The sequence below is a fragment of the Piliocolobus tephrosceles genome, chromosome 15, assembly GCF_002776525.5.
Source record: "Piliocolobus tephrosceles isolate RC106 chromosome 15, ASM277652v3, whole genome shotgun sequence".
Classification (NCBI taxonomy): Eukaryota; Metazoa; Chordata; class Mammalia; order Primates; family Cercopithecidae; genus Piliocolobus; species Piliocolobus tephrosceles.
Window position 1 is genome coordinate 65,031,232 of NC_045448.1, and position 25,733 is coordinate 65,056,964.

A 25,733-nucleotide genomic window follows, 5' to 3' on the forward strand; every position below is an offset into this window, starting at 1 on the left:
ATTGCTGCACTATTCACAAAAGCAAAGATTTGAGGCAACCTAAGTGTCCATCGATGGATGGATAGATAAAGAATGAAATACTACTTGACCATAAAAAACAATCAAATCATATCATTTCCAGCAACATAAATGGAACTGGAGATCATTATGTTAAGTGAAATAAGCCAGGAACAGAAAGACAAATATCACACATTCTCACTCATATGTGGGAGCTAAAAGAGTTGATCTCATGGAGGTAGGAAGTAGAAGGATTATTACCAGAGGCTGGGAAGAGTGTGAGGGAGGCAGGGGATGAAGAGAGATTGGTTCACAGGTACAAACATATAGTTAGATAGAAGGAATAGTTCTAATGTTCAATAGTAGAGTGGGGTGACTATAGCTAACAACAATGTGTTTTATATTTCAAAATAGCTAAAAAAAGAGAAATTGAAATATTCCCAACACAGAGAAATGATAAATACTCGAGGTGATGGATACCCTAAAGACTTTGACTTGATCATTACACATTCTATGTATTTAACAAAATATCACATGCACCCCCATAAAAATGTGCAAATAATATGTAACGATTAAAATTTTAAAAGCTGAAATTTCCCTTCTTTCCACTTTACCCACCTTCACACACACACACACACACACACACACACACACACACACACACACACCAGGCAATCTTAAAAAGTCATGCCCAGCCCAAAGCCTCCTGAATTTATACAGTTTGAACTAATTCTCAGGTTTCAGAGAAGCACTGAACCAACAAAGGCCAATAATGTGAATGAATGAAATGTGATGAGTTGAATCAATGTAGACTGTCAATTTGAATTTCTTCTTCAGTTTAAAACATTTTCTTCAACTCTTAATCTTTCTCTATGGGATAATCATTTGAACAATTCAGGCCTGAAATCAACATGTACCAGATAGACTGGATTTAGATAGAAATCATATTACCTGGCCGGGCGCAGTGGCTCAAGCCTGTAATCCCAGCACTTTGGGAGGCCGAGACGGGCAGATCACGAGGTCAGGAGATCGAGACCATCCTGGCTAACCCGGTGAAACCCCGTCTCTACTAAAAAAATACAAAAAACTAGCCGGCGAGGTGGTGGGCGCCTGTAGTCCCAGCTACTCGGGAGGCTGAGGCAGGAGAACGGCATAAACCTGGGAGGCGGAGCTTGCAGTGAGCGAGATCTGGCCACTGCACTCCAGCCTGGGTGATAGAGCAAGACTCCGTCTCAAAAGAAAAAAAAAAAAAGAAATCATATTACCTAAATGGAGGTGGGATGCAATGAGCCCCTGGATTCAAAGCATTTCATTTTGATTTTCTGGACTTTGTTGCCATGTTGGCGGGGGAGCTCTTAGATCCACTCTGAATACTGTCACATGGAAGAGGCAGTGTACAGGGGAGGAATCTATGATATGAGGCTAGCAGAGATATCCTTAGGAAACATGTATCTAAGAGCAGGGCAAGTATTTTAAGTGCAAGTAATGCGTGTCGTCATTTTTGCTTTTTTAAAGAAACTAAAAATTATCATAATGGCAACTAAAACAGAGCCTAGCTCAATAAATTGTTCTTGAATAAATAAATGAAGTGTGCTTTCTCTCAATCACCTTGGGCAATCAAATTTGGATGCCAAGTTTAAATTCCCAGGTCTCTTCTGGATGGTGGTTTGTTCAGAAGCTGTGCTGTGCTAACCCATACTCTGTGTAGTTCACCTTTGAAAAAATCCAGAAATCTGTGTCATCCAAATATGCTTCCTCCAAAAATCAAATGACCACCTGGCAACATGCCTCCTGGGTTTTCCTCCCCATTAGTCAGTATTTCCAAATGACTGCTAAATCCGAATCTTGGTCTTCTTCCACCCAGCCAAGTCAGGCAAGTTTCCATGAAACTACAAAACTAAGAAGCCCTTTATGCCACTTGACAACAAGAAAATAAAATCACAGAGGCGGTGAAGAGGAGAACTATAAACGAGCAAATGAAAACAGAAACGACAAGCATAATGAGAGGAGCATAATTAGGCCTGGGGCACTGCCATGCAGGCCTGTCACATTCCTGATGGGTAAAAGATTGGCTGACCACAGACCCGCCTGTTGGAATTGCCAAAGGTGAGGCTGGAGAGAAGGCTCAGAAGCACATGGTTGCCTCTTTATACACAAAAAGCTCCACTGGAAAGAATCTGAAAATATCTCATTCACACTGTCAGTTCCAAATGCTGGAAGCAGGGGTTCTGTTTCCCTGGACAGCATGCACTCCGCTTCCCCGTCGGCCAGGGTTTCTGTTCTAGGAAGGACTTCTCAGACACGCTAAAGGGTCCACGGTGACATTCCCCGGGGCTTGAAGCACAGCACACCTTTGAAGCCTTGAGCTCCTCCTGAGAATGGGTTCATTATTCTCTTCTTAAGCTGGAGGTTTTCTGAAATCAATCCTTTCTGCACTAAGTAATTAAAACACAAGCAGAAGGCTCATTCTAGTCTCCTCATAAATAAACCAAAAATACATGAAATGTTGAAACTGGCATTGACTGCCAAGTTTTGTGGCTGTCCCCTAATTGCTTTGGTACAACACACATTTGTGTGTGTCTAAAATGATTATTTGATAACCATGACCATAGTTCCTAAAATAATTAAGAACTGTAATCACATTGTGAAATATAGAAATACAACCTGATAAACATTTGCCCTCCTACCTAAGTAGGTAAACAAAAGGATGCTGAGTTTGTGTATTTTGCTGCCTACATGAATATTGATCATGAGCAGACTGGCCTGAAAAAGCAATTATGCAGCACTGAAAGCTTGAATGGACCTGTAACACTGTGCAGTGTCTTATTCCTCAAAGTGGGCTACCACTATCCTTTGAGACCTGGGGTGAGGAGGGAATCAAAGTTGCAGGGTAAACAAGATAAACATTCGGGATGCTGTACTATAGGTATAGGCGTGGGGAGCACATTAAGTTCACATCAGAATAAACATGGCAATATTATGGAACAGAATGCACAATGCACACAAATCTCTCAATATTACAAAGACATTTTGATCTGGCAGCTACACCCACAGGGTCCCTCATAGGTCATCCTTCAGTTTAGAGGTTCTTTGTGGAATCATTTGCAAAGTGCTCCTAGGTAATCAGGAAGTAATGACTTGCCAAATAAAAAGGAAAAAGTGTTTCTGATGTGCACGTTTCAAATCTAGATTTGATTGGAAAAAATTTCATATCATATATATAAATAAGGATAATAGGAATCTTAAGGCATCTTCTAGATGATTGGTTCTTACAGGGTGAAAACTGGCTTCCCTCTACCCTTGTAGTTTCCTTGGCTGGACTACGAATTAATTTGACATGAGACAGGTTAACAGGAGAAAAACATTTCAATTACATATATACACATGGGAGTCCCACAGATTATGAGACTCCAAAGGGTCAGATGGTTGCAGCTTACATAGTATCCTGAGCTACGGAAAGGAACAGGGCTTGGGCCTTCAAGAGGGTGGTGGAAACGTAAGTTATGGGAGGGTGAAAGCACAAATGTATGGTGAATAAAGGTCGTCTTGTTATGCAGATAAAGTCACCCAGTTAATAAAAGTTGTCTGGAGCAGCCCTCTTCATGATGCAAATACTGTATTAGATTTCCTTTATAGATATACATTTCTTTTACTAAAGGACAGCTTTTCCAGCTGCAGTTTCCTAGAATAATCAGCTCAAAATATGCCAAAGAAGTATATTCTGGGGTGGCATATTCTAGTCTCCTACAGTTACATTTTGGGGTAGTGTGTCCTGAGCCTCAACTGGGGACAATTTGTGCCCTCCCTTCCAAGAGGGGCTTTTGTCAGTATCTGAAGACATTTTTGGTTGTCACACTAGGGAGGAGGGGGAGGTGTTATTTGCATCTAGTGCTCAACATCTTCTAACACACCAGACAGCCCCCCACGAAAAAGGGTTTCCTAGCCTAAAATGTCATTAGTGTGAGGAGAAACCCTGCTTTAGACAATGTGTATATACACACCGATAGAAAATGAGGGGTCTGTAAATTCAAGTCAGGCCTTGGAATCATGGCCCATAGGAGGCCTCAGATGGCAGGCATGGTGGAAAGGAAGGAAGCACATGCCTCTCCGGACCAAGGCACAGATGAAAGGCAGCCTCTGGAAGCAGGGGTTCAGTTCAGCTGGTTGCCACACCAGAGAGAAGAGTGGGGTTAGAATTTACGCCACAAACAGAGCTGCAATGTGGTCTTTGAAGACTTGCTTTTGTAGTTCTGCAGCAGTTGCTGCCAGGCATATGCTCAGGGATATGCCACCACCTCCTTCAGAAAGTGGCCTTAATCCTCCAAATGGGAGTGAATTTCCCTGCATCAGTGCTCAGGCTGTGGGTCTGAGGCCTTTATTATCTTACCCACTAATACATCCTGCCATTGTGTCCCAGAGTAGACTGTGAGTTTCCTGAGGACAAGACTCATGCATTTTCAACTATCTCCACAGGACCACAGCATGTAGCAATACTGATAAAATAGTTGCTGAATTGTCATCAATATTTATTCTCCTCCCAATATTAGAAATTGTATGTGCATACATTTGAACAAAACATATAAAATGTTAAGGTAAAAAGGAAGTAATCTGTTTTCCTCTGGAAAAATCATTTAGCAAAGCCCATCTTCAAAGACGTGTTTGTACTTTTTTTCAAAGCTAATAATGTTTGACTGCCTTCCCCACTTCTTTAACGTTTTTAGTAGTTTCCAGTAGTAACACAGTTCATCTTGAAATTTCACTACTGCATTTTGTGAATGGGTCCCAATTTGGTTAATGTTTTTACACACAAATACCTATAATCAAATTATATGGAGCAAATTTTGCCTATTCTTCGCTATACAACTCAAAAAAGATTTTTTTAAGCTCTATAATTCATTAATTTGCTAATGGCTTTTCCCCATAAGGGATAGCTTGACCCTGCTCAACTTTTAGTTACAACAAAAAAAACTCATTCAGGCTTTCTCTCTGCTCTTCATATTCAAAACAAACCATTCCATAGATTGAGAAGGAATCAAGCATTTTTGGAATAAAAAGCGATTTTCCATGATAAAATATTCTGAGCACATTTAGTACCTTCCTATTCTTTACATTTCTAAAATGTAAGAAACTCATCTCCAGCAATCCATATATCTTAAACTCCACTTACAAAACAAATCAAAGGGTTATTCTTCACCCTACAAAAGCACTTATCAAGATTCAACCCAAGAGTATTTTCATTCAGCAGCACCTACTCTCAAACCCATTTCAATTTAGATAGTATTTACACAGCTTTTCAGGAACCAGAACTTTCTAAGAGCTAAGAGGGAATGATGAATGAGCTCAGCCCCTTAATTCTGCAAGTGAGGAAACTGAGGCTCAGAAGACCATATGAACTCTCAAAGCTGCATGATAACAGCTAGGACTTATCAAGGGCCCAGGGCTTCTCACAGCTTCACCACTTCCACCGTGTCAAGGCCACCATCACATCTTGTTTGGAATGCTATAGGAATCTCCTAAGTCCCATTTTTACCCTCCCTCCTACCATCCACCCTCTCTCCAAAGGCCACTCCATACAGCAGCATGTGGATGCATCTACAGTAGAAGGCAAACTATGTCCCTCCTTTGCTCAGAAACTTTTAATGTCTTCCTATTTCCCCATGTAAAAGCCAATCCTCAACCACAGTGTAGAAGGGCTATCCATTTCTAGCTACACATCTCCTCAGTCACTGCCCCCAGCCCCAGCACTTGGGGACTTTTCCCTTGCAGTTTCCTCTGCCAGCAAACTCTTCCTCCAGATGTCCACATGACTCACCCCTCTTCTTCAGGGGTCTTCTCAAATGTCACTTTACCAGAGGTGGCTTCCCTGACTATCCTGTATAAATAGCATCACCCTACCTCCTGTCTCTCTCTCTACTGGCTTTTAAATTATTTCTATTATTATTGAGACAGGTTCTCACTCTGTCACCCAGGCTGCAGTACAGTGGTGAGATCACGGCTCAATGCAGCCTTGACCTTCTGGCTTCAAGTGATCCTCCCACCTCAGCCTCCCAAGTAGCTGGGACTACAGGCGCACACCACCACACCCAGCTATTTTTTTTTTTTTTATTTTTGTAAAGACAGAGTCTCTCTGTGTTGCCCAGGCTGGTCTCAAACTCTTGGCCTCAAGTGATCCTCTTGCCTCAGCCTCCCATATTGCTGGGATTATAGGCATGAGCCACCACACCTGGCCTTATTATTTTTTCCTAAAGCTTTTATCACCCGACATATTTTGTTTACTGACTTCCTTTGCCCACTAGAATGTAAGCTCAGCAAAAAAAGTCACCTGCTGGATCCCCAGTGCCTGGTATATGGCAGGCACTCAGTATTTTTGTATAATAAGTGCTCACTATGTGCCCAATACTGTTTTGAGGAAAGCATTTACTTAATCCTCCCAATAACCTGAGACAGGCATTATTATCATCATCATCATCTCTGAGTAACAGATGAAGAAACTAAGGCACAGAGAAGTTTAGTAATTTTTCCAAGATCACATAACTAGAGAATAGTAGAGCCAGAATTTGAACCCAGGACACCGACTCTTTAACTCCATCACATATTGTATCACCCTTATTGTGTCACTCAGTTAATGACAAAGAACTACTGCACTTTAATGCTTCTTCTCTATACCAGACTCTCAGAAACTGATACATACTAAAGTGGGCTTTCAAATGTCAATAATTTCCTATAAGTGCCTAATATTTTAAAATATAACGAAGTGTGATTTTGAGCTAATACTGGTAAACAAAGTGTGCTGCAGCCACAAGCGTGCTGCGCTTCAGCCTCTAGTTCGAGAACCACTTCCAGAGGATACGACTGAGGCTTACAGGCGTGTGTAGGTAATTCTCCCTGCTCAACTGAGATTACCATGATTAGCTCTGGTCCATAAAGGGAAAACTAAGACACAAAAGCCGCAGTGATGTTCTAGGCCACACAGCCAATTGCAGTGGCTAGAAAGAAGCCCGGCAGCGAAGGTTGTAGTGAGCTGAGATCGCGCCACTGCACTCCAGTCTGGGCGACAGAGGGAGACTCCGTCTCAATTTAAAAAAAAAAAAAAAAAGGAGCCTCTGAGGGGCCCTCTGGGACTGCAGTAGGTCACACACGCTCCCTGCTTATTAGTGTAGAACGCCCCGGTGATTCATGCAACGGAATGTTTCAGCCAAGGATGTCACCTAATAGAGGATATGTTGATACAGCTTTATCTGAGAAGTTACATAATCATCCTAGTGTGGAAATGCCATAAAGGAATTTCTGGCTTGAATAAAAGAGGTGTGTGTCCCCCGGGAAGTACTCCATGAAGGGTATGAGGAGATTTTCAGTGAGAAGCTTACTACCCCAGACTGGGCAAGTGACTTGTTAAAAACAGGGCTCAATGGAGGCTCTCTGAGGACAGTGACTGTGCCCAGTTTGATTTGGTAAGGCTTAGACTCCTGCCCGAGAGAGTCCAGGGAACCCCGGACCTGCCTGTCCTTCCACAGGGAAGAGAGACCTTTCTGTTTCTAGCCTTCTGGGATAGAAAGGTCCCTACCTTGAGTCCTCTCTGCTTCGTTCTTTCAGGTCACACATTTATTTCTGCAAGCCTTCAGACCTTTCATTCTCTTTCTGCCCTAGAGAGCAGAATGAATCCTTCCCCCGATTTTGTTGGAATTCTCTGAAAGAAATCCTGCCGAGTCTCCCACTCTGGAATACCACCCCCAGCACCCAGTCTTCCCTCGACCTCGCCTCCCACCGCCCCACCAGCCCCCAGGACGTGGCAGGAGGAGGAAGGAGGCTGGAAGGAGTGGCGCCGGTGGCACGAGCACCTGTCACCTGACCGGCTCGGGCCCTCACTTCTCCAGCCCCGGCCCTGCCCACCCTCTGGCCGGTGTGCGCCGACAGGGTCCCCGCCCTCCCGGACCGGGACAGGCCCGTCCCTCCCGCCCCGGCCTCCGCCACCGTCCAATGGCCGAGGGGCAGGGCCCGCTGAGCAAGCCGCGGCAGCCCCGCCGGGTCCCCGCCCTGTTCCCGGTTCCCGAGCCGGGCCCCGGAGGCCTTTAAATGCTGCCCAGGGCCGACGCGGCACGGCCCTTGCCACCTTTCTTGGTCGGGCAGCAGCAGCGGCAGCAAGCAGCAGCGTCGGTCCAGGTCCGGGGCTGTCCCGGGCCGCGGTGAGCACCTTAGCCCTCCCGGCCCGCGCTGCCTCCCTCCCCTCCCCTCCTCCCAGGCCCTGCCTGCCAGGTCGGCGCCGGGCCCCGGGAGTGCGCGCGCGCGCCCCCTCGTGTGTGCGCGCGCCCGCGCCAGCTCGGACCCGCGCCCCCGCCCCCGCCCCGCGCAGGACAGCCCCGGGATCCCCGCCCGCGCGCTGCGTCCCACGTACCCCGCCGCGCCGGGCAAGAAGATGGCGGGATCGGTGGCCGACAGCGATGCCGTGGTGGTGAGTGTGGCAGGGCGCGCGCGAGGCGCCCCTCCCCGCCGCCCCGCACTCCGCTGCCGCCTGCTCCAGCAGTGCTGGGGTGCTGAGAAGCCGCAGGCCTGGCCAGCGCCCCCCGCGTGGGAAGGCGCCTGGTACCTGTTAGCAGCCGCCGGCTGCGCGCGGCCGGTGTTGGGGGCTGGAGAGGCTCCCGGGCTGCAGGGCTCTGGGCTAGGGAGGGAGTTTGGGGAGGATGGCGGGGTGGGGGCGCCCGACAGCCGGATCTGTGCCGTGCAACCGCCAGCCAGGTGTGCGCGTGGGTGAGTGTGTCCGGGGCGGGCGCCCCGCCACCGCCCCCAACGTCCCGGGGATTCCCCCTTGGAAATGGGTCGGCGCCCGGGGCTCCCGAGAGAAGTTGAGCACGGCCGCTCCACTTCAGCCACGTCCCGGAGGACAGGCCTGGCCCACCGCGCTTCCAGAAGCGTTTGCGGTTGAAGAGGGGCCTGCCCTCCTCCGGCGTGGGGCTCTGGCTCCTCGGTGGACCTCGACCTTGATTTTGATCTGGATCTGAAGGGTCTGCGGATCTTCAGAAGCTTAACCACCGGGTGGAAAGGATGGGTTTTGTTCGGGGGTTATGAGATTATCTAAGAGACAGTGAAGAGGCATCATCTGCAGACACTGTGTGCGTGTGGAAGACTGCTGGATTCCACCACATCTGTGTGGGTTCTTCCTCCAGCCCCCCCAAAAAGAGCCCATGGAAAGCCAATCTGTGTGCTTCTATTTTTAGAAACTAGATGATGGCCATTTAAACAACTCTTTGAGCTCTCCAGTTCAAGCGGACGTGTACTTCCCACGACTGGTAAATGGCTTTGCTCTGTGTTCTGTGTCTCTGCCTGTACCCTCCTCCTTTCTCATTGCTTTTTAAAATTTTATTCGTTTGTTTATTGCATTTTCCAATGGGTCAGGCCTTCAGGATCTGAGGTCTTGGCTCTTCCCTAACAGGCTGTGAAACTCATTTTTCTTTTCCCACCCTTTGCAGATAGTACCATTTTGTGGGCACATTAAAGGTGGCATGAGACCAGGCAAGAAGGTGTTAGTGATGGGCATCGTAGACCTCAACCCAGAGAGGTAAGGCAGAGTCTCTGTCAGGACAGAACTATCAGGCTGTGGCTGAGCCTGCCCACTCCTGTTGTGGTTTAGCACTCCTCCTCTTCCTCTCCTTGTGGACAGTGTTGCTAGTTGCCAGTGCCAAGAAAGTACCATGTTCCCATGAAAAGAATGTGTATGAATCCCAGCCATCATTTCTCCAGACAGCTATTTATATCAGAGATTATAAATATAGGCCCACATTTTCTCTTTGACCCTTAGGGAGGCCAAAGGATTTTTTTTTTTTTTTTATGGTTTTGAAACATGGTGCCAGGAGCAAGAACTATCAAGATGAATAAGAACCCAACTTAACATTATTTCCCGTGGTCAATTTCTGTGGCGGTTTTTGAGAATTCCGAAGTGGATTAAAACATAGATGTGTGGTCGCTTTGGGGTATTTGAAATCGCTAATTTTAGTCATTTTCAACTCCACCAAAGTTTTCACCAGAGTTTGCTTTAGGTAACAAAATAAGCTGGTTTGACTTACTTCTCCATAATCTAACCTCTCTTGAAGAGTAGTGGCCTCTTAAAAACGGGCAAACCCAGAGGAGGAACAGGAAATATAAGCACCTGGGTCATTTTGAAATGTTTTTATATCCAGCCCTGAATCAATGAGATGATTTTCTTTTCAGCTTTGCAATCAGCTTGACCTGTGGGGACTCGGAAGACCCTCCTGCCGATGTGGCAATCGAACTCAAAGCTGTGTTCACAGATCGGCAGCTACTCAGAAATTCTTGTATATCTGGGGAGAGGGGTGAAGAACAGTCAGCAATCCCTTACTTTCCATTCATTCCAGACCAGCCATTCAGGGTGAGTACCTCGAGTGCCTCGGCTTCAGCCACTGGCAGGGTGATAATGTTCGGCTTATCTAGTGTGTGCCAAGAACACTTGAAGCGGCCAGAATTTTTGCATGTCCAGGAAATTTGTCACCCAATGGTGAAAAAAAGATCAAAAGAGCTCTGTTTGTGGATGTAAATTAACACTTGCCATAGTAACTGTTAGTTCTATTCAGCTCATACATTTAAATAGACCCATATTTACATGACCAAATTGTTAAGAATAAGTAACTTTTCTATGTAGTACCCAACATATAGTAGATACCTACCCCCAAATATCTGATTGATCAATCAATACTAGTAAGTACCCACTTATTAAATATTAATAAATATTAATAAGGTTGAGAGCTACTTATTAGCTCTCAGCCTTATTTGTATGACATTTTAAAAAATATGATGATCATTTCATTTTCTCTTGTTCCCTTTGCTAATGAGGCCATGTTTGTGTCCTTGTTTCCCGCTCTGGATTAATTAACCTCAGTCTATTTCATGGTTACAGACTGTGTGGCTGACAAATTCCTTCCCTTGGGACTGGATGAATAAAGATTTGCTCCCCACTATCTTTTGGGCAGGAAGCACAATCCAAACTTTTCATTCAATCAAGCAGCCTTAGCAGCACCTTTCTCTATGAAAGGCAATGCCAAATAAGAGATGCAAGTAGTGACACATTGGCTTGTGCCTGTAATCCCACCACTTTGGGAGGCTGAGGCAAGAGGATTGCTTGAGCAAAGGAGTTCAAGACCAGCCTAGGAAACATAGCAAAAACCCTGCCTCTTTAAAAAAAAAAAGATCAGCCTGGCGTAGTGTCACACACCTGTAGTCCTAGCTATTTGGGAGGCTGAGACGGGAGGATCGCTTGAGCCCAGGCATTCAAGGCTACAATGAGCTATGGTTACATCACTGCACTCCAACCTGGGTGACAGAGCAAAGCTCTGTCAGAAAAACAAAAGGAAATGCAAGTAGTAATGGTGTTGAAAAGGGGTCAGACCTAGTGATGAATTGTCATTACACCTTCACATTACATCACAATAATGACAACTCAGTTAAAAGCTCCATGACATATGAGCCCAATAAAACAGAACTACACTTAACTGGTTACCCTTCATCTAGAAATTTTCAAGTGCCTCATGAAGAAGTAATTATTTCACTTCCCTTCTTACATTCTGAGGGGAAAATAAGAATCCATGATTTTTGCATCGGTGGTAGAATTGAGATAGTTGCCCTTCTAGTTATAGCCTCTGGAAAGCACCCTGACCCATTCTCTCTCCTCACCCCCTTCTCTAGAATGGTGATGTCCCCTTGGGCTCCTCTTGGCGAGGATAGTTTCTCAGTGATGAACCTTAATGCATAGCTCATGAATGTGAATAACCACAGCTTCTGACTGCCAGGAGGAATATAATGCGCCCAACAACAAAACTGAAGTGAAATAGGCCTTTCTTGGTGATAAAATTTTAGTAATATGAATTAAATGTGACTAATATCACATATGGAGCCTCCTTACATGGTGAATACCAATGCTTTTAATAAACCCATCATAGCACACTAGCAGTAATTAAACTTTATGGTAAATTACTTGAGGAAAAAGCTTTTACCTTATGGAACCAGTATTTCTGTTTGACTCAACAAAACCTTGCTAATTACATGTTCTTTGTCCAGTGGTAATTACTATGTGTAACCTTCTCTCTGCCTTAGTGCTTAGCATATTTTGAGTGTCTAGACTATTATGGTCTGCTACTAATGGATGCCAGTTCTGCCTTGTGAGGGGCCCTTCTGAAGGTGGAATAGAATAGTTCAGGGGATGACAGTGGAGGCATTAAGTGCCATATAAACAAGTCTGTGGTACTTTACATCACTTTCTGGAGTATAGGGAGAAGGGAGATATGTTAAAGCAATGCAGTTTTAAATCTTTAAAAGGTATTATATTGAGTAGTGTAGAGCAATGGTTCTCAAAGTGGGTTCTCTATTCTAGCAATATCAGCATTACCTTGGAACTTGGTAGAAACACACATTCTTACACCTACTGAATCAGAAATTTTGGAGGTAAAGCCCAACAATCTGTGTTCTAACAAGCCCTCTGCAGGTTTCAATACATTCTAATGTTTGTGAACCACTGAAGATACTGCCTTTTTTTCTCTAAAATGAAGTATTATTTGTTTTCCCCAGTAGGGTTCACTGAAATTGTGGATTATTATTTTGTTTCTTCCAGGTGGAAATTCTTTGTGAGCACCCACGTTTCCGAGTGTTTGTGGATGGACACCAACTTTTTGATTTTTACCATCGCATTCAAACGTTATCTGCAATTGACACCATAAAGATAAACGGAGACCTCCAGATCACCAAGCTTGGCTGATTTAGACCACCTCTATTTCAAATAGGATCACGTGCCACAACTGTCTGACTGTTGGTCTGGAAGAAGTGTCCTAGCAAGATCTGGACACTTAAAAAGAAATGGCAAGCTTCACTGTCTCATCTTTTGTACAGTTTAAACCCAAAATGACAACTTCAACCATGGTTTGCCCTTAAGAAGAAAGCTGTTGGGACAAAGACACCGAGCCGTTATACCCAGAATAAAATAATACATTTATGCTGGATTTTATTCAGACCACACTAAAATGGATTTGTGATGATTTGTGATTTGGTAGCAAATTATTCATCTTTTCGAAGCAAGGCAATGCTTAGAAACAGAAGTGCTAAAGACACTTGAAAAGCCAACAACAACGGTACAGTGAAATCAATGCATTTCTGCGCTGAAGTGGAATTGTGTAGCACAACCAATATTTTAGTCAGGGTATTTACATAGAATGTAGGTTGTTCAAGATTTGACTTTTTTTTGTTTTGTTTTTGTTTTTGTTTTGCACAGCATAATGTTAATTCAGATTGTTGAAGCTTTCTTGTAGTTATTTATTTTACTCAATGTATGTAGTAGAGAACAAACAATGTCTCAAGAACAGCAAGTTATAAACTTTTGAATGTATAAATATCTTAGGTCCTGGGGGAGAAAATGACATATTACAATTATGAAACTGGTGAATTTCTACTTTAAAGAATTGAGATTCTCCATACCCCTAAACTTAGGATCTCTTGATATAAATTGCTGTAAGTGCTTTTGGGAAACCTTTGCAAAACCATTTTGATAAAACTGCTTTTCAAGTTATTGTTGGTTATGTAAAATTCTATTTACATTGCTTTTTCTCCTTACTGGGAATTAGCACAGTATTGGCTTCCTTAAGACTAATTATTTCTCTCTTGATTTATATAATAGCTCATTAAGTTGTTATTAAATTAATCAAAAACACAAGAGGTGACTGCTTAGACAATTTTTAAAGTGACTATAATATAAACTTTTAAAGGGATAATATGAAAATGACTGTGGAATTCAGTGTAAAGCAGAAGCAAATGGCCCTGAATAACTTACTTGGAAGTAATTTATATCAACTTAAGCTGTTAGCTCATTGTATAACTTTTCTTATGTGACCCTCACCAATATCCCTAAGTAATGCCTTTGGAAGCTTCAGAGTAGAAGATGCTTCCTACTGTGTTGGCTCTGAGGAGATAGTAGGATTAGATGGGATTCAGATTAGGAAATGATCCAGTTTATCTGAAAGGTTAACTCCCAGGACTCCAGGTCTTTGAATCCAGCCAGTAGAGTGAATGCTTCCAATTAAGCTGTAGGCGTTTCCCTGCACTTATGGAACTGATCAAACAGGGTGACTCCAACAGGAGGCTGCAGTACTGTAAATGTCACTGCAAGGCAAGGGATGCTTAAAGTCCTGGGTTCTGGACTTTACAAGCTACATTGGCCCTGGAGGGAGGGACCCTTGGCATTGCTTTGATCAGGTAGTGAGGGAAGACAGGGTTCTGGGGTGGGGGTGTATTTATATATAATTTAGGTTTTGTTTGTACAGCATACTGTGTCTTGTAATGACACATCCTTGTCTTGCTTTGCTTTTTTGAGTTTTTTTTTTTTTTTTATACAACATGCAGAGGCACTGAAGTGACCATGTCATTTTCAAGTGTCAAGAATGTAGACAGTGTTTCAGTACCAAAGTCTAAAATAAACAAACTAAAATCGTGAATTTTTTATAGGTGATATATTTGGATTCTTCTCAACTTTGAAACTGTTTAGCACAGTTCCATTGTATTATATAAGAAGATACTGTATCCAACAAGACTGGCTGTATATTGAAAAGCTTCATGTACCAGCCAACTTATTTAACCATATTCAGCCTGTTCCGTGGGGGCTGTTCTGTGGTACCAGGTATTTTCAAGCCTGTGATTAACTTCTCATGGCTTGTCACTTCAAAGTCCCTAAATTTTGAGAAGTGTTTGTATAGAGACTTAAAGGGCACCTTGAAATAACATTTGTGAGAGTTTTGATTCAACTTATGGTGGAAGAGCCCCATAGGAAGACTCTTTTGAGTGGCCAACCATTCCCACCCACTGCATAATTCAGAAGAAACTAGAGGAGCAGGGCGTGTAACTGATTGGAATTGAGACTCTTATTCTGTCTACCTATCAGCTAACTCATTAGCAGCCAAGCCCTTAGGCAGCTTAGTGTGAAAATATAATGTTAACTGTTTGTTTCTCTGTGAGGTTAGTGGGAACCCCTTGGATAAGCCTATTGGGATTAATCTAAATGATGTGATGATTTGATTCAGGTATAGCCCAAATTAGTAAGGGGCTTTAGCTGTAAACTGGAAACAATATTCACACCCTCTCCTGGACCTGTGAGGTCTAAGGTGAGAATTTCGGGATGGAAAGTGCAATTTAAAGCTTCCATAGGAAAATATTTGGGTATGTGAGGAGTTATTTCTGACCAGAGCCCCAGTTCTGCGATAACCAAAACCAAGGAGTATAAATAACAATCAGGCTCTGGGGGAATAGAAAGCAGGCTTTAGACAATCTGTCCATTTCTACAGTAAAATTGGAGTGAGTGGTATATCTACTTAAAACCTAATAGAAGTGACTTCTACTTTTTGGGCTATTCCGGAAGTATTTTAAAATTATTATTTAAATTTTTGAAGCCCCATTTCAAATCTTGCCGACCTTAGTTCAAAACCCCCTGAGACATCGCTTTTATAATTGAGGATTTGTTAAAATGGCAAGTCATTTCATTTGTGTTAAAAAGAAGATACCCAAAAGGAAGGAGGGAGCCCTGTTGCCTTGAGATAAACGGCCTTGGCATTTTCTGGCATTAATGTAGAAATAATGTTCCTATGATGACACATTTTCAAAGAAACACTTTCTTATTTACTGCGTGGTATAAAATGTTGCTAAATGTGTTGTTATATTATGTCACTGCTGAAAGTTATTTGCACTATAATAAAGGAATTTTCTACAAAACAGTTTCCAGTTTCTAACATACTACATTTGGCGCCAGGTATAATGTACTTAGCATAGACCCTAAGGCCTAGCAGTGATTCCTCACTTTCACACTTGTGCCTCAAGATAACTTTTTCCTGCATTCCCCACACTGATAAACAGAAGAAAAGTGTCTCAGGGCCCTCAGAGATCTAATAACTTACATTGTGAATGGTAAATGCAGTGGGTTCCTTTAAAATATAATTTGCCTACAGCAAATTTACTCTTTTGGTATAAAGTTCTGAGTTTTAACATATACATATAGTCATGTAACTACCATCTCAATCAGAATATGGGATCATTTCATCATCTCAAAAAATTCCTTGGTGCTACTCCTTTGCAGATAAATTTGTCCCCCATTCCTAATCCTAATTAGGCATCCACAGATCCATTATCCCTCCCCATAGTTTTGCATTTTTTGTAATGTTTTCTTAAAAACAATCATATAACATGTAATCTTTTAGAGTTGGCTTCTCAATTTGCATAATGCATTTGAGAGTCATTCTTGTGTATATCAATAGTTTTTATTGCATTCCATTGTATAGATACACTACAATTAATCCATTCAGATGTTGAAGGATGCAGTGGGTTTTTATCAGCAAATACAATCTTAGCACAATGTGGATACAGAAACAAGATTGCATTTCTCTTGCCTTCTCTTTTCGTGTGGTTTGAATGATTAGGGAAGAAGTTTAATCTCTTGGCTATTCAGCCTACAGATAAAACTGTATGGCTTCTAGAAGCTTGCCCAACTTCTGTCATTGCTGGGTGACAGATTTACTCACATGCTATATCTAGGGCCCTATTTATACCTTAATTTTATTGATCCCATCTTTTTTTAGAGTGTAGCATTGTGAGGCTGGTTTGCTGCTTCCTCGGTCACAGCATTTGTAGTTAAGTACTGGCAGATGAGGCCTGTTAAGGTAGGGACAGTTTGCTGAGGCTATTGGACAAAGATAGGAGAGCCTCCCTTGCTCCCTAGCCTGGTTAGGAACACCTCTTGGGGGATGTGACATTTTACTTATGACAGCATTTTGGATTAGATGGCCTGGAAAATATATCCGTAATTGGGGCCTTTGAGTGCCACGAACCCTTAAGGCCTTCATTCATTCAACAGGTATTTATTGAGTTGTGTCACTTGGATCCATCAGTGAGTATAAAAGACAAAGGTCTCTGGTGGCTTTAAACTTCAGTGTGATTAACAGGCAGATAGCTCTCCCGTTCCCCCAACCCCCAGGAGATCTCTGTTTCACCAGGTCTGGAGTAGGGCCCAGGGGTTTGTATTTTCAAAACCACCCAGGTGTGGTGGCTCATGACTGTAATCCTAGTACTTTGGGAGGCCAAGGCCAGAGGATCATGTGAGACCAGGAATTTGAGACCAGTCTGAGCAACTTCGGGCGACCCCATCTCAATTGAAAACAAACAAACAAACAAACAAACAAATAGGTGTGGCAACACATGCCTATAGTCCCAGCTACTCAAGAGACTGAGCAGGGAGAATCGATGGAGCCAGGAAAGTTGAGGCGCCGTGGGCCATGATCATGCCACTGCACTCCGGCCTGCAGTGACAGAGCTAGACTCTGTCTCAAAGGAAAAAAAAAAAAAAAAAACAAGAAGCACCCTGGATGGTATAGGTGGTCCTGGGTCTCCTGAATCTTAGATTAAATGACGCTGCCTTTGGGAACTCGTAACTGTTGGGTTGTACAGGCCTTGAGATTCCAATCTATGGATATCATTCTGTGAAAACTGCATTTCAACACAGGCACATCCTTCTCTGCCAAGATCCTGCAACTATCATTACAACATTACAACTATGTGTCATTGTCCTTGACTTAACCTTCTCTTCTCTAGGATTTCTCTATCATTTCATTTGCTCACTTCTGCCTCTACCTCAAAATTAAAACACTGTAGTAAAAGAAAGTTTGCCTTTCAACTGAGTCTTGTAAAAATCCTCCTTCTTTGGGTTGGTTTGGGACCTAGATGGCACTCTGACACCTATTTTAAATAGCGATTGCCCCTAGAAAGATTAAAATTCTAGGGGAGACCTGTCTTCCTTCTTGGTAAGCATTTCAATTAGTTATTCACTGAAGAATTGTCAAGGTGGAACTCAGTTTTCTCTGATGCAAATCCACATGGTGGCTTACAGCTTGTAAAGAGGCAAAGGGCAAGTAGCAGTGGCCCAAGTGAGTTTTCACGGCACTTTAGAAATGAATTTAAAGGCTTCCTTTCACAGGAAAATGCAACTGAGTGTGTACATAATGTTGCGTGGTTGCCTTGAGCCACTTGCTTCCAAATCACCAGGTTAATTTCACAATGATTTTTCACATGCACACACACACACAAAATCTTCTGCATAAGGCAGAGACCTGCCTTGCAAAACATAGACTTCATAATCAATTAAAATGGGTGTATCTAAGGTACAGAAACAATACCCAACCTAGAGAGCAGAGGAAGAAATAACCACTGACTCTTTCTCTTGCTTTGATACACCCTTCCATCTCCCAGGGAAGGATGGTGACTGGATGAACAAACAGAGGGTGAGGAGGCATCATTGTTTGATAGGACAACACAGACAGTCCCTAAATAATAGGCCCTGGGAAGCTGCAAGCCAACCACAGGCCTTGGGGATGATGTGGGGTTTTGGGGGCCTTCCAAGCTTTCATGAGTCAGAACAATAACAAATGTTTGCTAACAACCCCAACACATCCCTTTCTGTCAGTATTCTGTTATTAATTCTAAAACGACAGATACAAATTATCAAAGCTTACCTAAACAGTAGGGATGGAAACAGGAGGAAGCAAAGTGGTGAGTCTCTGGTGACAACAAGGAGTTGGAAATGGGGCGTCCATGCCTCCTGGATTTGTGATGTGTGCTCAGGCTGGTGCTTTAAACCTCCAGCCTTAACTGACCTCCTGTGGGAAATAAGGACTGCAATGCCACTTGCTATGGTGAGCTTGGAGAGCCAGAGGTGACAGCAGGTCATGTAGGAGTAAAGCATTTCTTACAGCTAATAAAGCCAGAGTTCAAAATAATCATGACACCAATTTCTATAATAATCCTCCACAGTTTTATAAAGAAACAGTGTAAAAACTGCTAATCCTTAAGACTGTGCTCTAATTCACCAGAATATGCCTTACATATAATTTCATTGGCCTCTCATTTTATTTAAAATCTAGCCAAAGTTAGCAGTGTATTAGGCAATATTTAGAATAGCATTTGTAAAATATACTTAGGGATTTTTTTTACTCTAAGTTATTGCAGCTGTTCCAATATTAGAAAGCACAGATTTCTCCTAATGCAATAACAACGACCTTGAGCTCAGCATAAAATGATATTCAGTGTTATAATAAAAAGTGAACAAGGAAGAGATGCACCAAATGATGAGAAACTGCTGAAAACATTTTTTAAAATGAGAATCTTCATGTAGTAGTGTGGTCTGTTACTCTAAGATTCTAATTAACCGTGTATCACACATTTTTTAAATCCTCAGATTTAAAAAAAAATCATACACAGTATGGAGCACAAGACCACAGTCTTTTATTAGAAGAGATTGGAAATGGATCTGCTCTCATAGGGCTCTGATTAAAGTCGACACTGAGGTCACCTCACAGGTTGGTTTGTTTTAAGGCAACTAACTTTCTTTTTGGTTTTGTAAATGATGTAAATCCTTGACATGAGAGTCCCCTTACAATCCTTCAGAATTAAGTACATAATTAAAACAAATTTAAAAACATATCTGTCTGGTTAACCATAGCCATCGTTTCTCTCTCCTCTGAGAGAATCACTCATAACTGGTGCCAATGTAGTTAGATGTGAAAGAAGCACTGTATCTGAAGGCGTATTAGACATTGTGGGGTACCAAACAGGGAAAAGACACATGCCATTTACCCTTAAATAATTTATGATTTAGCTGTAAAGACAAGATGTATACATATAAAATACACATAAAGATGAATGTCAATAGATAATTAGAGTCAGCCTGAGTAGGCAGAACATAGCAAGCTACAGAAGGTTGGGGAGGACAGAGCTTGCCATGTCTTGGGTGATGGGGGTAGGTGGGGAGGGTCTGAAGCAATGGTCTCCAACCTTTTTGGCACCAGACACTGATTTTGTGGAAGACAATTTTTCCACAGACAGGGAGGAGGAGGGATCGTTTTGGGATGATTCAAGCACATTACATTTATTGTATGTACACTTTATTTCTATTATTATTACATTGTAATATATTATAAGATAATTATACAACTCAACATAATGTAGAATCAGTGGGAGCCCTTGTTTTCCTGCAGCCAGACAGTCCCACCTGGGGGTGACGGGAGACAGTGAAAGATCACCAGGCTTTAGATTATCATATGGAGTACACAACCTAGATCCCGCACATGAGCAGTTCACAATAGGGTTCACACTCCTATGAGAATCTATTGCCACTGCTGATCTGACTGGAGGTATCTCAGGTGGTAATGCGAGCAATGGGGAGCAGCTGTAAATACAGATGAAGCTTCACTCATTCGTCCACCCTTCACCTCCTACTGTGTGGCCTGTTCCTATCAAGCCACCAACTATTACTGGTCCACGGCTGGGGATTGGGGACCCCTGGTCTAAAGGACTTTAGCCGTGTTTCTAAGGACCTAAATCCCCTTTGCATGTTTACAGGCACAAAGCTCACCAGTATATACTAACTTCGGGTTTGATCTACGGGGCCAGGGTTGTGTTTCCTAATGCTCGGTGATGTGGCTGAAATTCTAGCCTCCCAAGAAAAGAGTTCAGGGAGGAAATGTATGTTCTTTAATTGCAAAACACATGGGTCTCTGGTAGAGAGCAGACCCTTCCTTGAACAAAGCCTGGGGCAAAGAAGGCCTGCTTTGTGGACTATCTACAAGGAATCACATCATTGAATGTACTCAAACTTCAGCTCCATGCACTTATCACCAAAATATAGAACAAAGCAAAAAACTGTTTAAATACTATATATGGGTGCCATGGCTCACACTTTAATCCCAGAGATTTGGGAGGCCAAGGCAGGAGGATCACTTGAGGGCAGGAATTGGAGACCAGCCTGGGCAACATAGCAGGACCCTGTCTCTTAAAAAAAATTAATAAATAAAAATAAAAAATAAATTAAATTATCTACATGTGGTGGCACATGCCTGTAATCTCAGCTACTTGGGAAGCTGAGACAGGAGAATCGATTGAGCCCAGGAGTTTGAGGCTGCAGTGAGCTGATAGCATTCCTGTACTGTCTCAAGTAAATAAATAAATAAATACCACAGGGACAATTCCACCTGTCGTTCCATTGAAAGAGAAAGGAGCCCAAGAATGGGGATGTGATTCAAATGTGCCTTCAGTTGGTTCTGCTTCCTGGGTCTCTCACAGTTAAGCCCTCTAGCTCCCTGCAGTGTTCCGCCAGTGTACAAAGATACCATCAGTATTTTTTATGCATGGCCCCTAACCACAAGCCAAATCTTTCCTCAGCCAAAGAAACAAAGATCTGTTGACTTTTGTACCTAGCCCGTGGGTGAGATGGGCTTCCACTGTTTAACCTGAGTGGACAGTTTCCTCGTTTAATCGTAGTAGCCAGCTCCTAGATAGCAGAATTCATTCTATGAGCTCTGGCTCAAGACACAGCATTATCCACTAAAACTTTCTGTGGTGTTGGAAATGTTCTATAATATCAACTGTCCAGTACAATGGCTCCTAGCCATATTTGAGCATTAAGGTGACTAAGGAACTGAATTTTCCATTTTATGTCATTTTAATCAATTTAACTGTAAGTGGCCACATGGGGCTAACATCTACTGTTCTGGCAGTGTGGGTGTGGAACATCAGGAGCTGCTGGGCTTATGTTTGGTCTGGACACTCAGAGAATACCAGAGGCTGCAGAAATTCCTTATTTAAACCCAAGTCATGTTCGCCCTCAAGGTCAGAAAAGGCTAGGTGCTTTCTAAAGGCCAGTGGAGGCCTAGTAGTATAAAACACACAAGTGCTCCTGGTAAAGAAGTCATCCTAAGGGAAGAAGTGCTCAGGCAGTTCGATGCAGGAAGACAGGCAAGTTGAAAAGGAAGTGGCAACTCTGTGGTCCCAGGCCCTGCTCAGTGGAGCCACACTTGAGTGCTAGAACAAGGACGCGGCCATAAATCCCCTGCTTCCTCGTGAACCCCACTCCCTGGAGCATGAAAGGGGAAGGTAGTGGCAGATGGGCAGCTTTCCTCATTCAGTCTTGCAGCCAGCCTGTATTTCCCAAGCAGTGTGTAAATGCTCGGCATGGTGCTGGCAGCGGTGTTGGCAGCTGCCGCAGCACCTATCCAGGCCTGCTTTTAACAACCTCTGTACAGCGGTCAGCAGTGACAGTGATGCCATCATCGAGCATCAGGAGTATAGCTATTTTGGAATTATAGTGACGATCAGGAGCATTTATTTATTTCTATTTTTATGTCCAAACCATAGGTGGCTGGTCTCCTACGAACAAGCCTTGGGTTCACCTGAAGCCAACCCAGAAGAAGGATGTGGTGCTTTGCTGAATCCTCAAGAATCAAAACTACTCCAGAAAGCATTAGGGAACAAGGAATCTTACTATTTTGTGGGAAGAAGTGCATTTTATCACATACCACCCACGAAACTAGGGCGTAAAAATTCCTGTTAGACTTTTTTTTTTCTCTTTCAAGTTTCTCTTAGTTTCTATTCCTTCTCAGGACCCTCTTTTAGGCAGCTTCTAAATATCCCCCAGCTCCCTTCCTTATGCAGAGCTATTTGGCCACTACAAGCTCTTCTGGGGTTTTTTTAAAGCATTCATCCTGCATGGGCCATTTTCCACCATAGGGGAGATTTGCCCCTAAGAAAAGTAGGATTTCTGTATCATTTCATTTCATTTGTTAGTTTCTTTAACACCCAGCCTCAAGCCCAGAGGAACTCAAGGCAGCAAAAAGTGAAAACACCAAGACAGGTGAGAAAGAAAAAGGTCAGGCACCTCCTGGTGCTTTCTAGTCTCAGGACTCAGGTTTAATGTCCTTTCTTCAACTTCCCCATCTTTATCCTAAAGTGTTCCCCTTTCCTCTCAATGTTGTCTCCTCTGTATGCTTTCTTAATACCCATCTCTCCCATTAGATAATAATTTCCACCAGGACAGGTACCATGCTAGTCTTATTCTACTGCATCCTGAGCACCTAGCATGACGTTTAACACATAATAAATAACAAATAAGCCAGACACGGTGGCTCATGCCTGTAATCCCAATACTTTGGGAGGGTGGAAGTGGGAGGATCGCTTGAGGCCAGGAGTTCAAGACCAGCCTGGGCAACATAGCAAAACACAGTCCCTTCCACCACCTACAAAAAAAAGTAAATAAATAGACGTTTGTTGAAGGAATGAATGGTAGCCAAGATGTGGTATTGGTTATATATCACTCTGCAACAAATTATTCCAAAATTTAAAGGCTTAAAACGATAACAAACAGTTAAGATCTCACACAGTTTCTGTCAGTCAGGAAACTGGGAACAGCTTAGCTAGGTAATTCCAATTCAGGGTCTGTCATGTTATATACAGTTAAGCGATCAGCCAGAGCTGCAGTCACTTGAAGATTTGACTGGGGCTAGTGGATTTATTTTTCAACATGGCTCATTCACATAGCTGTTAGCCACATGAAATTCTCCACAGAACTGCCTGAGTGTAGTCACAACGTGCAGCTGTGTTCCCCTTAGGGACTGATACAAGAGTGAACAAGGTAGAAGCTGCAATGTCTTTGATGCCCTAGCCTCAGAGGCCACCCTTCCGTAATATCCCATTTCTTACATAGGTTACCCCTATCCAACGTGAGCAGGAACTACACAAAGGTATGAATACCAGGAAGCGGAACTGTTGGGAGCCATCTTGGAGACTGGCTACACAGATGGCTAATTGTTGCAAATTCTCAGAATTATTTGAGTGGTTGCAGAATTCCTAGAAGGTAAATGACAGTGGAGGCAGAGAAATGCTGTTCATGGCTATTATGGTTCCCTGGTATTATATCCCCCACCCCCTACTACTGTTGCCTGGGATTAGTGTTTCCTATAGAATGTCTTCACTTGTACATCCAGATCCTCAGAGTAAACTAAGACAAAGAGAGCATGAAGAACCCAGATATTCCTAGAGGATTGAAAATAGCAAAATTCCATTTATGAAATACGATAACAAAGTCTTCCTAAAATTATGGCAGAGGGTAGAAAATCAGTTCTTATTGGGAACCTCAAATAAACATAATTGTATTTAAGAAAAGTATTCACTTTTTTTCAGTTTAAAAAGAGTATAACTACTCCTCAGAAAATGTGTGAGTTTTCCTTATTTGTCTTCAAGTTTGATGTTTGGTTTTAATGGAATTGGATAGGAAGATAGACTGAGGTAGCAAAATCCATTGCTAGCCTGCATCAAAGGGCACAGACTCAAATGCCTACAAGGGGAAAGTATGTGATATTAAAGAAGTAAAATGGGCCATGTGGGCAGCTGCCACCCAGACCTAGCCATTGTTGCCATAAATAAATGTGAGCCCTTTATTGCCAAAGCTTCTGGATTTTCTTTTAAAAGAAAAGTCAACATGTATTAAATGTTGCATGTGAAAATAATTTTAACTATGTGGATTAATATGGCCCTAGATCTGGCATACTAGCTGCCATTTTGCAATCTTTGCTATGAGTTAAAGAGCAGATGGAGTAATAATCAAGCAGGTGAATGGGTCCTGGTTACTGCTTGCGTTAGGTGGTGGAGTGGGGGTGGTGGGTGTGGTGCCTTTTGAGAGGCTACTTGGCCTTTGAGTTCTTCCAATTTACTGAGGAAGTTTTCCATTCTCATTTTCACAGACATGCTCTGCATATCTGAGGGTTGGGGGTAGGAGAGAGGGGAAAACATGACAAAAAGGGGTAAGAGAGTCTCGTAATTCAATGGACATAGCAGCCGAAAGGAACAGCACACTAAAGCATTCTCATGCCACCGTTGGAGCTCCTTGCAGGTGAAAGGACCTTCCAAAGCGAAATCACTTCTGTAGACTCTAGCAGGACAACCAGCTCCTTACATAGTCAATGAGAAAATCAGCCTTTGGCTTTCCTCCCTCCTCGGTAATAAAATCATCTGGGACTCCAAATGTCATTGGCTGTGCAATTGGGGTGCTTCTTCATATCAGGCAGTGGTTTTGAGGTAAGTCAGTGCCTCTCCACTCAGAGACACGGTGCAAAGGAAAAGAACATGAAGACAGATGTATTAGGATTCAAATCTTGCCACTTACCAGCTACGTGGCCTCCTTGCATAAGTTTTGACAAGTCTGAGCCTCATTTTTCTCATCTGTAATATGGGATAGCAAAAATCATCCTTATAAGATTATTGTAAGGATTAAACAAGAGAAGACACCTAACCATTAGGGTTACATCAGAGTAACAATTCTCTCACCTGATATTTTATATTCTGGACCTCAACTTTGCAGTTCATAGTCTACCTGAATAGTAAAGCTTGCAATTTTCTCATGTTGCAGATGAGAAAAACCAGTCCAGAGTGCTTAGGTGGCTTTGCCAATGGTGGGACTTTGCTCCTCACTGCTTGTCAGGACCCTGCGCAAGGCTCCCTGAGATGATACAAGTGGAAACCAGCTCAGGAAGAATGAAGACTGGCCCAAGACAGCAATGTTCTGTCTGGGCTGCTGAGGCCACTTAGTGGTGAGCTGGGAGCTTGGCTACTGTCTTGGTTGATCCTACAGGAGAGGCTCACGTGCCTGACCCACCTCCCAGCCATGGTTAGAAGGGATTAATTAGTGGCTGGGAATGCAGCTGTGACAGCCATCCTTATTCCAGTAAGCCACCCGAGTGCACCCAGCAGCTACAGCCAGATGGAAAACAACCACTTACGCCTTAACGAGCTTGTTCAGCTGTAGTTCTGGGGAGTCCTGAGAGCCCTGCTAATTACCCCATTTTGTTGTCATTGTTGTTGTTTGGTTTTGCTTTGTTTTTTGTTTG

At 43.1% G+C, this 25,733-nt stretch overlaps 1 protein-coding gene across 1 annotated transcript; it reads left to right on the top strand.

Moving 5' to 3' along the window:
* Window positions 1-7,963: 7,963 nt before the first annotated feature.
* On the top strand, window positions 7,964-15,747 carry LGALSL (galectin like). The gene is made up of 5 exons (XM_023224016.1): window positions 7,964-8,446; window positions 9,210-9,281; window positions 9,462-9,550; window positions 10,201-10,378; window positions 12,611-15,747. The coding sequence occupies exons 1-5, from the start codon at window positions 8,411-8,413 to the stop codon at window positions 12,752-12,754; spliced, it is 519 nt and encodes a 172-aa protein (XP_023079784.1). The 5' UTR covers window positions 7,964-8,410; the 3' UTR covers window positions 12,755-15,747.
* Window positions 15,748-25,733: the final 9,986 nt, after the last annotated feature.

What these genes read in the sequence shown, in the direction of transcription:
- LGALSL (XM_023224016.1), top strand. Translation starts at nt 8,411, where the DNA reads ATGGCGGGATCGGTGGCCGACAGCGATGCCGTGGTG. An exon ending in CCGACAGCGATGCCGTGGTG is followed by an intron (nt 8,447 to 9,209) that starts GTGAGTGTGGCA and finishes TTCTATTTTTAG; the next exon opens with AAACTAGATGATGGCCATTT. An exon ending in TTCCAGACCAGCCATTCAGG is followed by an intron (nt 10,379 to 12,610) that starts GTGAGTACCTCG and finishes TGTTTCTTCCAG; the next exon opens with GTGGAAATTCTTTGTGAGCA.